The 15095-nt window shown below is 40.5% G+C and overlaps 1 protein-coding gene and 1 long non-coding RNA gene across 2 annotated transcripts; one reads left to right on the top strand and one right to left on the bottom strand.

Annotated features, from left to right (window-relative positions):
* Positions 1–3599: 3599 nt before the first annotated feature.
* Positions 3600–7207, bottom strand: LOC308391371. The gene is made up of 4 exons (XR_013970601.1): positions 7115–7207; positions 4714–4902; positions 4448–4620; positions 3600–4003 (listed from the first exon to the last, which is right to left on the bottom strand). It is a non-coding gene; the product is annotated as an uncharacterized lncRNA (long non-coding RNA).
* A 3130-nt stretch (positions 7208–10337) lies between these two features.
* Positions 10338–14623, top strand: LOC308391166 (heparan sulfate glucosamine 3-O-sulfotransferase 2-like). Its single transcript, XM_080873634.1, has 2 exons — positions 10338–10858; positions 13983–14623. The coding sequence occupies exons 1-2, from the start codon at positions 10362–10364 to the stop codon at positions 14599–14601; spliced, it is 1116 nt and encodes a 371-aa protein (XP_080729760.1). The 5' UTR covers positions 10338–10361; the 3' UTR covers positions 14602–14623.
* Positions 14624–15095: the final 472 nt, after the last annotated feature.

Here is a 15095-nt window from a genome sequence, read left to right as displayed (position 1 = left end):
CAAACCCACCCTGTGCCTTTGCTCTCCTTCTTCCCCCCACTTTCTACTCTATGTCCTCACTGTGTCATTGCACATTGTATCTGATATTCCCTTTATGCATGTATAGTACGCTTGTGTGTGCGCAGGCACCCTTGAGCGTGTGTGTAGGAGCGGTGGACTGGAGAGAGGGAGAAGGACATGTATTTGTGCACAGTAAATGAACAAACGCTCATTGCTGTATTGCTTGTGTCATCAGTGCAGGAAGGCTCTCGGACGCGAAATACAGCAGAGAGAGCTAATCCCGCCATCCAGAAGACGGGCACATGGCATTTCTAATACAACCCAAACCCCATAAACTCTTAATGCTGTGTTAGGAGCCACAGGGGAGGAGAAAGGGAGGGTGAAGAGGATTTGGCAGCAACATGCTACTGCCAAGACATATGTGGCATGCTGATAGCACTAGAGAGGTGCAGCTCACACTGTGTGGAAGCTTTGGAGGGGTGCTGATACACATCAGTCACTTGTATCATTTTAGGAGCGACAGGCCTCGCCGGTCTGGAAGTGGGTGACTGAGTAATTGCACGTAGTTCAAAGCGAAGAATAAAAATGTTGCTAATTGTTGGAGCAGCACCTCTGACGTTTGGTTCAGTCGGAGCACACAGGTGATCTGTTTAGTGGTCCCAACGGCATTCAAGTGAAATTTTAAAACAACTTATATTTCTGTTATTTTTAGAGATTTTATTGAAAGAAAGAAAAAAAAGTTGAGTTGGCGCTCATTGCCATCTGGTGCCAGAGAATAAGAGCGATACGAGAGAGTTTCTACTTATTCGTGGCGATATCCCTGTGTGTGCGTGTGTGTGTGTGTGTGTGCGCGCGCGTGCTGGAGAGGGAGAGGGAAAGAAAAAAACACAGAGAAAAATCCTGGTGTCACAGTATCTTAGCAACTGCCTCCATCTCCTTGGAGACAAGAAGTGACATCACTTCCTGTCTGTGAGAACTCAGTTTTGGTTTGTACACAGTGTGTTTGTGCATATGATTTGGAGGACTTGGATGTGCGCTGGCGTGCTGCCACGTTCGTATGCAGATGTGGGCCCACAGTGTGCGCGCTAATCCAAGGAGGAAGTAATCCACAGCTTCACCGAGGGCGAGAAGATTAACTGAAAGAGGAAAGTTAAACTTCTGTGTTTGTTTTTCAGTCACTGTTTTGTGAATTTGGGTGTAAGATGCTAACATCAAGGTGGATACTGACACAACGTTTAGGTCCAAATATTTGTTCAAGTCATCCGGTTTCAACTAATTTTCATCCATGAATATAATTTGTAACCTATTTAAGATAATTATTATGTTTATTTTATTTTTTCCTTAAACATTGTCACTTTGTAAAACACTTGCATTTTCTTAATTTCTTTCCTCTTTTTTATCTTTACTGCTAAAATACCAAGTTTAAGAGTTTTCTTCTGTTTATATTGGCCTCCTAAACACCAGCTGAGCTCCACTCAGAGAAAACATTATCTTCAACTGCCATCTTGTGAGCAACAGAGTGTAGTGCAATTACCATTCGTTATGAGTGATTTCCTTTAAGGAGTTTACCAGCAACATTTTGTACTAAATTTCATTCATTTGCATAGCTAAAAAATATCTTTATTCCATGCATGGCCTTCAGCCTGACCATCGGCACATACAGTAGAAGGTTTAACGTCCCTCCCCCTTTTTGTTTGGGAAAAAATTAAAAATGCAAAAAATGTCAAAATATGGAAGAAGAAGAAAGTGTCATAATAGGATGCCATGAAGTCTGCTTGGAGAATCCAGTCATACCTGTCTTGCCAAATGCATGCACATTATCAGATGTTGCATGTGTGGCCGATTTCTACCTATAGGTGGAGCTAAAGTGGTTGAGATACACAAAGTTTGAAAAAACAGTACTATTCCTGATCAGTGTGCTAACTCTCACAACCTTTAAGCATACAGCTATAAATTCTTTCAAATTTAGAAAGAAAAAATAAAGTCATCTTCCTTTGTTTGTTTTCAGTTTGAGTCGCTGCCATTTCATGTAACATAACATGTCACACATTGAGAGATGTGCCTATGCACTTGGAGGTTTGATATAGACCATATATTGCAGGAAACATGGTACAGAGAATCCTGAGGCAAGTCTCAAGAGCTGTGTCAAGAAAATTTGGCAGAGTGACTGTAAAATGTTAAAAATGCAAAATGACTGAATGAAATTGCCAAGAAAGATCATGACATAAACCACAGACCCTGCCAAAAATCTGGGTCAATACATGAGAGAATACCGAGCTTTAACCTTCCGCGAACAGATTATTACTATGCAAGGCCTCCGTGAATCAACAAAGTCAGCAACACACAAAGACCATCAAACAGATCAGCATATGATTTACAAGATGTCCCAGGGGATATCAGTGTCCTGCGTGTGCCAAACCTCGGCAAATGTTGCACACTTCAGCAAGTCATTCTTATTCCGCTACACATCTTTATCATTAAAGCTTCCTCAGTCAAAGGGAAGAGTGGAGGAGAAGTCAAAGGCTGCAAAGTCACTGCTGCAGAAACCCAAGCCAGAAAAGCAGACATCTACACATGCAATGCAACCTGGACATTTCCAGACATTACACAGCAGGCATGACAATGTATATGTCTGTCTTTTCCTGTCAGCTCCCTGGACTTTGATGTGATGTAGAAACTGGTGATAGTCTGGTGCATTCACAGCCAGGGTGATTGTGATTGAAGGAAACAGGTGATTAAATATTCTATAGTACTATAGAAATAGGCAGCACGGTGGTTAGCACTGTTGCCGCACAGCAAGAAGGTCCTGAGTTCAATTCCACCATCAGGCCGGGGTCTTTCTGTGTGGAGTTTGCATGTTCTCCCCGTGTTTGCGTGGGTTCCCTCTGGGTACTCTGGCTTCCTCCCACCGTCCAAAGACATGCAGCTTGTGGGGATAGGTTAATTGGATAATCCAAATTGCCACTAGGTGTGAATGTGCAAGTGAGTGTGAATGGTTATCTGTCCTTGTGTGTTAGCCCTGTGACAGACTGGCGACCTGTCCAGGGCGTACCCTGCCTCTCGCCCTATGACAGCTGGGATAGGCTCCAGCACCCCCCGCAACCCTGAAAAGGATAAGCTGAAGCGAATGGATGGACTATAGAAATGCAAACACTGGAAAATTTGCTTTTGTAATTTTGTAGATAAATAAAAAATTAAAAGCAATTTTCATAAATTTATAACCAACAGGTGTAACATTACAAAGCTCATGTCAAGTCCCACCTTAAATCCTATAAAGTGAAGTTATTAAGAATACAGTTCAAATCAATCATTGTATTAAATATTAATGGTTCTAAGAGGGTAAAGTCTTATTCTCTTCTGTTTGCTCCTTATCTTTACCTCACCACTAGGTTTACAAATCTCAAGAGTTCTTGAATGGACAGTATTTACATGAATTTAGCTTGTTTCATCAGCTAATATATGAATACAATGATTTCGACCAAAGGTTCATCAAGCACTTTAACATAATGTTTTTGGACATGCTAGCATGTTGACATTAGCCTTGTGTACTGTGAATGAGGAAGTCTAATAGATGACAACAGAATCAGTTTAAGCCTGGATCATAAAATTCCTTTATTAAGCCATGGTAGGGCTACATGTGATGCAACCTTTCTGTACATTTGAATGAGCAGAATGTGTCACGAGTCAAGCTACAATGTTTTGTTCAGTAACAGAGCAACAAATAAGCTAATTGATCAGCCACAATGGAAAGGAAAAAGGATAAATAATGAGCAATTAAATTCATGCAGACTCATTAATAATATAGTACAATCGGACCGAAGCTGAGTAAGCAATTTACAAACGTCAGTCCTAGAGGAAGTGTCTAAGCAATTATTTAAATTTATGCAGATTATTTTTGGTTTTTTTCACTTTTTGTCTTTTCTTTTTTTCCTGATTTTGTGGTCTTTTCTTGAGGATCTTTCTTTGATTTGTTTCTTTGCCAGAATTTTCCTGGGAGGTTCAGCTGCAAAAAATAAATAAATAATGAATGCATCGCAGTTAGTACAGGGTAAATTAAACAACAACTAATACTGCTGAAATTACTGCAGGCAGTGAGAGTGTTCCCATTGGACATGTGTAATTTGGAATATCAGAACTTTGATCCAACTGCACTGTTCAAATATTCCAAATGGGAAGATCTTATATGCAAGCTTAGATTATTTGGCTCATATTACAGAAAACATCTGGTGGAAACTGCTGTTTCCACCTCTGCCTGTGGGCGTGAACATACAACAACATACTGACCACCTGGCACACAGAGCCAGTGTGAAGATACCAGTATAGTCTGGTCTGTATTATTGTTGACCAATACATGTAAAAGTGATGCAAATCCAGATGAATCCATGTTTATTTGTATCTGCGTATCCAGCACTTTTTGCTTAAAAAACAACGTAACTTGTGTAATTACCTCTTCGCAGACCATCTTCTTTGCCTTTTTGTTGCAAGGACATGACAGAAGTCCTTTCTTCTCATAAAACAAACAGTTAACAACGAGTTTGTCGTCCATCTTTCTGTTATGTGGCACAGTGTAGTTTGGGTCATAGGTGTGATGCAAGGCCACCACGATCACCTTTTTATCTCCTTTGAGACAGACAAACAGAAAACACGAGTGATAACGTGCAGAAAAAATACCAAAACAAACAAAACACTTATCATAGATTGTGGTGTGTTTACCTGAAATGTTTGATAAAGCTGAATTTATGTCCGTCTCAAAACGACTGACAATGGGAACGAAGACAATAACAGCCTCACTATCATCAGCTTTCTCCACTTTTATTGCTCCTCGTTTGAAGAGTTTTTTGAGAAATTTCTCATGAGAGCCCATCGTCTGTCCATCAACATGTGAATAAATTGTTACTTTTTCTGTTGGAAGAAAAAAATGAATAGCATCAGATTTCAGATTATTCAAGGCCCTGTTGTTCTACTCTAGGATCCCAGAGATCAGGGAGTCTCAAAAGTACACACAACTCTTATACTTAGCAATTTAATCTTTTGTATGACTTTTCACTTTCCAAGATGAAATAATGTAAAAGCAAGGAAAAAATTAAATAAGTGGCAGAATTTACTGTAACATAGGCAAAGATAACTGGAAATACAATACATAAATATAATTGTAACAAGCTTGAAAGTCAATATTTGGTATGACCGCCGTTATTCTGCAACAAAGTCTGAACTCTCTTAGTCAGCTTTCTCTTCATTTGTACAGTTAAATAGTTCTCCAGACTTCTTGAAAGACATTCAAAGCTCTTCTTTGGATGATTCTGTCTTTTTTCTGTTCTCTGCCAAGATGATCCCACACTGCTTCAATAATGTTGAGGTCCAGGCTCTCGGGAGGCCAATCCATGACAGATGCTGTTCTAGTGTGTATTTTTCTTTGGAGTATTGTAGTAGTGTATTTTCTAATGTGCTTTTACTACATTGGCAGTGTTTGGGATCATTGTCGTACTGAAAAATGAAGCTGTTTTAAAACAGTGCTTTCCAGATGGAGAATCAAAGTCTGATGCCACTTTTCTACAATTCTAATTGCATCAATTTTGACAAGACCCCCAACACCAGGGGCTGAAACGCAGCCCTAAATCATGACAGAGCCTCCACCATGCTTTACAGATAAATAGATACAACTCACCGTTTCACCTCCTTTTCAATTTTAAATCATGCTTTTTATTTGTTTTTGTTTTTTAATGTCTCTGTAAAGCACTTTGAATCACCTTGTTGTTGAATTGTGCTATATAAATAAACTTGCCTTGCCTCCTGACCTCCTCCATGATTTGATAATGATTTGAACCAAAAATTTCAAATTTGGTGTTACGTTCCTTTAAAAGGGGTCCAGGTGATAAGGGAAAGTAACAAAATTTGATTTTGAATTTGAAAAGTGTCCGGGTCAGAAAAAGGAGACAGAGGCAAAATTGTTAAATTAAAGAGTTTTATTAAAGTTTCTATTTATAACTCAACTAAAAGAGACGGGCAAGCCGCTATCACCATTTAAGGAAACAAACAAAAACTCAGGCATCGGTAAGTTAACTGAAAAGCAAAGAACAGTTTAGTGACCAAACACACTCCTCTCCACCGAGCAGGAGCAAGCAATCACAAAATACAGCTCACTAGCTGCAACCACCAAACACACACAGCTCTCTGGCACCAGAGCTCACCTTTCTCTGGGCTTAAATACCTTTAGTTGCTGATGTGAGTCAGCTGTACAAAAGAAAAAGATGGCACCTAAGGCATGAGATGATAGGACACACCCACACAGGCAACTGCTAGGGGTGTAACATTTGGATTCATCACTCCATTAGACCTGTTGCAGCTGATTTTCAGTCCAGTTCTTCAGTAATTTAGCATACCTCAGCCTTTTTTTCTCTATTTGCCTTAGAGTAGATGGAACAACTGAGGAGCCAGATGGATCTCTCAGGTCATGTGTCAGGTCTTGGCTGGATTTTTTTTCCTGTTTTAAAGGTATGACTTTCAGATACTCATCTTCCTGTTGTATATAGGTTTTGCCGCATATTCTTTTGTCCTCCACTCATGTAACAAGTTTTTAGGCAGTCACATAGTTGGTGCAAAAATGCCATTTTATGTTGTTTAAGCTGAGTTATCTTTGGCGTGTTTCAAGGATTAAATTAACAAAATGGGAACAAATGCTGTGTTTTGGAACAGGCACCTATTAACAAGATACAGTGACTTTATTTGCTTCGCTTTCTTTATGTGTTGGCATAACACCAGTACATCTCTTGAGTTAGGTGCCTTGTTAATGCTTGCTAATGCTAATAGGTCGGTGTTAGGTGGCATAAACAAAGCTTTCCAAATGGTCAGCTACAAAGACTGGACTGAAAATGAGTGAAAAGCAGCTACCGTCAAAAGAGAGTTATGGCTTAAGACCACTTAAGACCAAAAAAGAAAATACATGAAATCACAGCTCTTTGGAACAAAATTTAAAGAAACGGGGAGGCCCAAGACTTTTGCACAGTATTGTAGTTTCACTTTCACACATATATTCTATAAAACAATTTATTCAAGCTCCTTGGTGGTAGTAACCTATTTCTGATTAGAAATTATATATATAAGCAGTTAAACTTACTTTTATTCATGTTGTTGTTCTTCCGTTCACTGCTAGCCTCTGATACAGGAACCTGACGCTGAGGACTTGCTTTCGTTTTCACTTGCGATCTTATCTGTTATGGCGCACTTTGTAATGCCAAAGTGTGGCCGGCAGATGTCAGTGTTGTGTCATTGCTGGGCATGCTGAAAGGAAATAGATGTCATGTAGAAATGTTATCCAGTGATCCTTATATATTTGACAGCTGGAGAAAACTGGATGCCCTTTTTAACCCCTAAAAAAGGCATGTTGAAAAAGAAGGGAATTTGAAGACACAAAAATACACCAGACCAGTTGCAGTGCATGATGCCACCTGCTAAAAATCTGGAATCAGTCCTTCAGCTGTGTTCAGAATGGCAATTTGCATGTCTGAAGTCAAGAATAAATTCTTCCTTTCAAGCCGTATATTAAAAAAGAAGATAAAAATGTTGTTAATTGGCCTCCTGATATACAAGCAACACTGTGTGACTACATGTTTGTCACTTAACAAAACAGTTCTGTGTGTGCACTTTTTTTTCCAAAGAGGGTGTGAACGGAAACTGTGGGAGTGATTCTTCACCCATCTGTAATATAAAGTTGCCTGGCTCATCTGTATCTTCCCCCAGTGTCTGATCGGAGTCAGGACAAGCCGAGGAACCCTCCCTCCAGGCTTCGCTTGCCTCTGACAAATGAGCCGTGCCTCTGATGGAGTGAGTGGTCATTGGCACCCGTATTCAGTGAGCTCCCAAAGACAATCAAACACTTTAAGAAATATGTTGTGCATTTACAGACACATCATTCATTCCTTAAACATAGATCATGACTCATGCTGTCAAGCCTGACACCCCCACCGCTCTCTCTGGAATCTCAAATCTAAATATGAGTCTTAGTTAAACTGAATGGCTAAGGAGGGGAATGTCTCACTCTTAAATTTTCTCCTGGAAAGCCCGGGTGGTCTTTCATATCTTTTTTTTCCTTAAAAAATGGCACTGACTAGATTGTTCCACATTGCACTTCTGTCATAGTTTATATCAGTCAAAAAAAAGTTGTCCTTCTCTGTAATGAGCTAGAACAAGATAAACCGTATGTTCAGTAAATGAAACTGAGGTTAAACTGATTTTCCTCAACAATATTTTTGATTGTTCCACTGAAAAGTCAAGCTGTGCACACGGCAGAGGTGATTATAACGTTTAATCACTGCGCCCCATCGCTGAGCATAGCAGGCTTCTCACCCCGAGGTTTGATTTACCCGCCCTCTTCCTGAGGAAAAATCTCATTCACTAGACGGATTGCTAAGCGGGTCTCTCCAACCAGCCCCTATAAATCATTCTTTAATCAGAGGCTTCTCAGATTGGGCGCAGACACCCGCAGGAGCACCACTGTGACACCTCAACTCCTCCCCATGCGTCTCTGCAGTCCGGGGAGCTTTCATCCTCTTCTTTTTCCACTGTGAGCTTGTCTGCATTTGTTTTTGTCATCAGGAAGTGTATGACCACACAACGATGCTTTAATGCCTACTTGCTACAAGGAGAGGGGAGGTCTAACAAGATCAGGAACAAGACTACTGATATAGAAGCTGGGAAAAAATACAAGGAGCAAAGTGGACAACTAAACCAGTCCAAAGAGGCCCTGAGACCACAGAAAGTCCAGTCTTACAACATGTGTCATATTGCAAATATTGGTATCGATCCCATACCAAGTAAATACAGGGACAGTATTGTTGATACCAATATCGATACCGATACTTTTAACCTATGAAGGCAGCTTATGTATGAGAGAGCAGTTGTTATGATTTATGACATAAATCATCATGAATTTGCAAATTCTGAACACATGTTAATGATCACTAAATCACTGTGAGTTTGGCTTTTCACAATAATTAGTTAACACATTAAAAAACACCTTTTCAGCTTTTCATGTATTTTGAAAGTAGGGTTTATTTGTTTGTTGAGACCTGAAATGTAAATGTGTGTGGGTCAACTTCTGTTTTTACAGTGTGCTATAGGCTATAAATAAAATAGGCCTGGCAGTCAACACAAAAAGGCTACATACTTAACTTAGAGGATGGATACAAAGTATCGATCCACTCGTGCTAGTATCGAGCTGATGCAAATATCAGCGTTGGTATCAATAGTATCAATATTTGGATCAATCTGCCCACCCCTACAGCCAGATTGTGCTAATGTAAGGAAACTTTTAATTGGGAATTCAGGACACAACACGAAAGTTCAGATGGCATGACAAGTTGGATCATGCTTTATCAGATGAACGAAGACCAGAATAGTTATAAGACATCAGTCTCACATAGTCCTTTTTTAACTTAAAAGTGAAACTGATTATTAGTAGGTGGTGATTAATTTTCCCAGTAATGGAGTGTGAGGTAAATTCTCACATTGGGACTTTAGAGAGTTGATTTTATCCAACCTTCTGAACACTCGAATGACTCTCTGCTGACTGGATACAGTTTTAAGGTCATGAACCATAAAAAAATGGGGGGGAAAAACCCAACTGTGTTCAGTGTGTTTAAATTTAACCGCATCAGAAGAGATTGAACCAGTGCTGTGATTGGTCCAACAGGAAGAGCAAAGCTTGCTGGATCTTAAAGTGTTAAATTATAGATATTTAAAGATATTTTTACTCTCGTGTTTTCCGGTGTGTTGGTGTAAATCAGCTCTAATACTATTGATTTTATTAACAAAAATGTTTCACTTTACGTTAATAAAGTGCTTCAAATATTAATACTTACAAACATTCTGTATGTTTACCTTTAAATGAACAAAGAGTCGACTAGGTGCTTAGATGTTAGTATGAAACGTGATAAAAGGTAAAGTGAGATGAGCAAGTGGAGACAGATGAATACTTTTTATCTTTTCTTTTTTTTTTTTTACCATTTTTAATGCAAAGACACCGTGACGTCACTGTGTGGAAATATTTTTCTGTCGCTCAGCCGGTTTGGAGCTGACAGTCCGCTCAAGTTGCCAGAGAGCGCGCACAGCTTTTGCATCCTTGCGTGATGGCCACGGACGCGTCCAGGAGTTTTAAAATAGGATGGCTTCGCAACTCGGTGCGCAGGGGAAGATACCTTTTCAGGTAAGGAGCTGAAGCGATGGGACTCAGATGGACTGTGGTAACAGACTTGAAGTCTGCTGTTTTTCTTCTTTAAAGCCCGTGGAGCCGCTAAGACAATCATAAAAGGACGGAACGCAAAAATCAATTAAAAAAATCATGCACTGTTCATACTCATGGAGAGATGGCATGCGTGCTCCTCTTCGGTCGACTTCTCCCCTTCTCACACCGGCTCAGAGGAACGTCCATCTGCTTGTTATCCCTTTTCCTTTCATATTTATTCTACTGCGCTCTATTCCCTGACGGTGCCATCATGCAAACGTCAGGTGATCCGACGCCCAGCTGTCAGCGAGCAGATGGAGCCAAAAGGCGCCTTCAGAAATCCCTCTCCTGCCTTTTACCGTCGGACGCGAGGTTGAGCGCTGTTGAGGCGTCTCGGTTGAAAGCCGACCAAAGACCCCATTTCGCTCATCACACCGCCGGGAACGGCACGCCCAGCCCGCCTATGAGCAATTTAAAGTTCGGCAATAAAAAGTTACCAAATGCCATCATAGTCGGTGTGAAAAAGGGAGGCACGAGAGCCGTCCTCGAGTTCATAAGAATACATCCGGATGTGCGCGCGGCGGGAACCGAAACACACTTCTTCGACAGGAACTATGACAGAGGCCTGGAGTGGTACAGGTAAGACAACGTGTGTCTCACCTGTGCAGGTGCGTGTCCATCTGCTCCACAAATCCCGCAATTTATCAGAAATCATAGTAATAAGTAGGAAATTACACCAGATTGGACTTCAGTCAGCTTTTATTGCACAACATCTGACTTTAAGATTCTTGGTTAAAGTGGTTTTAGCTTAACTAATTTAACTAGTTTATGTAATCTAGAAACTGGTCAAAGAGCAGCCTTTTCTCGTGGCTGCTGCTCCCGCAGAGACCCACGAGTGTGTCTGGAAATTTGTGGCTTCTAGTCAGCTGTGCTTGCATAATTCTGCATATCTGATTAGGCCGTTTCTCTCCCACCAAACTAAATGTTAATGATAGTAAATTATGGAGAATGATACACTATATTTCCAGCTTCGTTTTCTAAAAGGTCATAACGATTGCAGGCCAATATAACCGTGTGCCTTCACATGGTACATAGGGAATTACAGTGGAATTCAGGTAAGCGGTGTAGCGCCTCATTTTCTTCTGTTTTATGCCTGAATCTGTTTTCTCCCCTCCGTCCTGGTCTAAATTCTGCAGTGGTTAAATTTACTTACATTTCCTACAGAGAAAAAAAATTGAAAAGGTAAGGAATCATGGGGGGAAAGAGACAATATAATATAATAACAGAATGTAAAATCATCTGATTTCCCTAAAAAAAATCAGTGATGAATATGAACCCTCTGTTTTGGTGCTTCTTTGTGTATATCAGACTTGGAGCTGGGTAAACATGCTGGATGTGTTTTCTGCAGTTTATTGACTCACTTCAAGCTTTATTGCAGGGAAGTTCTGAGGAATGTGCTGTGTTTATACTGGCAGGAGAGTGGCGCGCTCTCTCTCTCCCTTTTTATTCTTCTTTTGACATACTGTAGAGCAGTTCATCAAATTTCTCATAAAATCCAACCTCTGGAGGCGAACAGTGCAAACAGCGTCCTGCATGCCCGCTGTAACTCCTAGACATCTCAGCTGTAGTCGTGTTTGTTTATTATAATATTTAAACATGACAGCCATGAAAGGGAATTATTTATTGATTTTTCAAATGCTACCCAAGGCACCTTAAACTACAAGGGGCACTCAGACAGCGCATCCTCAGCCAAGGTCAGTGCTCCATTTCACAAGTTAAAAGGAAGCGATTCAAATCTGCTCCAAAATTTAATGGGTTCTTCCTTTGCCCGTGCCCCACCAATTCTCCGAGTTTCATGATTTTCACCTTGGTAGTTTATTGGGGGGGGGGGGTAATCTTTCTGACTGGTGATCAAACTGTACTGATCACCTACATCCTCAGCTCTCACCCTGGTGGAGGGACAAAGTGCATCCCTAACAAACTGCTTCGATTGACTGATGATCAAACCGAATAGCCATAAATTAAACATGCACATAATTGCACAGATTTAGAGGAAGAATATGTATGCAAACACAAGTTTATCTGATGATAAAATGAAAAAACATGCATACAGTAACTCTCATGCATACAGTAACAGACGAGCAATTACGCAGAGATGCGCTCTCGTATTTATCCCCCGGTTCTTTCAAGAGCATTTCATGTTAATGATAGACTGTCATGTAAGCTGCAGGAGGGATGTGTATCAGTAGTATTATATAATAATTACAGACTCAAAGTATCTCCACTAATTGGCACTCTTCACAATGGTTGGCAGTTGAAGCCCTTTTATCTCAGAGATGTGTCTTCCAGATGTGAACCCTCGCCCATTACTGCAGGTTGATTGTCAGCTGTCAAAGCTGTTGAGAAAAGGTCAGACGCCGATTGCTTTCAAAATAAAACAGCTGCTTCCCGGAAGCTTCCTTGTAAACATTCGTTCATAAATCAAAATGAATGGTGTGGACTGTCACCTTGAATTTGCTAATTGATTGTGCCACAAACATGTTTTTTTTCAATGTCTATGCAAAGGCAAAAATAACAAGAAGAAGGACTAAAGATGTCTGAAGTGATCTTACTAAGCATCAGATGGTGGCTTGGTTGGCCATGTCTCTACAGCTGAGACAAATTTGCTGTCAATTTTGATGTTGTCATATGTCCACGAGCTTGTTAGTATTATTGCCGTTTATTTATTTATTTATTTTTTAGATTTTAACATTCTTTGAAAAATTGCAGCTAATGATAGAATAAATACAACCTCAGATCACTTAAATGGATGGTTTGAAAGAAGAGCCTTAACAGAAACATAGACTGTATATAAAAGATGGATGTAGACAACATGATATCACCCACTGGCTTTTTGATGCCATCTTGACAAGCAAGGAGTTGCTCTGACTGAAAAATTGAGGAAATTGCCCCAAATCCACACCAAAAAGATCCTTTGTCAGATTTTTGTTTAATGTAAATGCGCCACAGCAATAAAGAGTGAAAACTAGTCATATAACTGATCAGAAAATATTTCCTAAGGTTTTGAATCAAATTTGAGTCTTATAGACTGTTAATAACAAAAAGAGAGAAGTCACCCTCGTGACCACTGGAAAAAATACAGGTTTTGAAATGGATTAGTTGGGGAAACAACAGAAGTGAAATAAAGATTAGCAAATTAATTGACAATGAAAATAATCATTAACTGCTCTCTCCTCTAGAACTTCCAATCAATCTTCAAGTTTTTCTCAGCGAAGCCCTGCTTGTTCATATCACCTCTGTAAAGAATGGCCTAGTTTGAAGAAGTCACCGAACAGAGTCGCTGCTATACGTGTTCTGTTTGCATTCGTGGTGATTTATTACTCCTGAAACATTCAGGCCTGATGCACAGGAGAGCTGTCTGTGAGACAAGTCTCCAGTGACAACAGACTACTACAACTTTGCTTCAGTGCTCCTATTATGATTTTCATCAAGAAATTGAGTTCACGGCCAAACCGAAGCTCACTTAGGGTAGCTTTATGCCTTTACAACTCACTTGTGTAATCCTGCCCTAAATAGATATGTTACATAGATTCTTTTCTTTACTTTGACAAAGGAAATGGAAGGGCATTGTGACCTTTCCTTTGAACCTGTTAGCTTTTAAGGTTGCTTAAGCGCTCAAATGTTTAGTATTTTTTAAAAGAAATCCTAAATTAAATGAATGTAAATGAGAAATGTCTATTCTGTGTTTTCATCTTTCATTCAGAGGTTTAATGCCAAGAACTCTTGAAAGCCAAATCACAATGGAGAAGACACCGAGCTACTTTGTGACAAAAGAGACACCACACCGGATTTCTACCATGTCCCAAGACACCAAGCTCATAGTGGTGGTGCGAGACCCCGTCACTCGAGCAATATCGGACTACACTCAGACGTTATCCAAAACGCCGGACCTGCCGAGCTTCCAGGACCTGGCCTTCAGGAATCAGAGCCTGGGAATCGTTGACATGTCCTGGAACGCCATTCGGATCGGCTTGTATGCTTTGCACCTTGAAAACTGGCTCCACTACTTCCCTCTGGCTCAGATCCATTTTGTGAGCGGAGAGCGTCTCATCACAGACCCAGCAGGGGAGATGGCTCGGGTGCAGGACTTTCTTGGGCTGAAACGCATCGTCACCGACAAACACTTCTATTTCAACCGCACCAAGGGTTTTCCCTGCCTTAAAAAGCCGGAGAGCAGCGGCTCGCCCCGCTGCCTTGGCAAGTCAAAGGGGAGGACTCATGTGCAGATAGACCGAGACGCTATTGAGCAACTGCGAGACTTCTATCAACCTTATAATGTCAAGTTCTATGAAATGGTGGGGCACGACTTTAAGTGGGAGTAGAGGTTCGAGATGTATGTTTACGTGGTGCTGGAAAAACTTAGCTATTCCAAAAATGTTCTTTTAAAGTGGTTTGCCTTCAGTAATGTGTCAAGGCTAAAGTGAATAGCTAACTATCAGCAGTCTCTAGACAATTTCCGAGCGAAGCAGCCGAGGCAGTACTTTCCTTTGAAGTGACTCTAATGAACAGAGAAAAATCTAAGACGACATTGCTTTTGCACTTGTAATGATCAGTTACCAGCATCAGCACCCTGTTTGTTGCCAGATATAGGCATCATTTTCAGATTTCCGTTTGTGTTACTCTGTATTATTGCTGACTTTATTGCTGACTGCTTCATAAAAAAAAAAGAGAGAAAATTCGAAGGGAAGGGGATTAGTTCCTTTTAAAATCTGCTTGACTAATCAAAGTAGAGTTTGAAAGCAAGCCCTTGGAAAATGTCAGTGAAGTCTTCAGGGAGAAGAGAATTAAGCTGCACCACTGTGGCGGTAAATCTAAA

Source organism: Rhamphochromis sp. 'chilingali' (genome assembly GCF_963969265.1).
Source record: "Rhamphochromis sp. 'chilingali' genome assembly, chromosome: 22".
Classification (NCBI taxonomy): domain Eukaryota; kingdom Metazoa; phylum Chordata; class Actinopteri; order Cichliformes; family Cichlidae; genus Rhamphochromis; species Rhamphochromis sp. 'chilingali'.
This window is presented reverse-complemented; position numbering and strand designations above follow the sequence as displayed.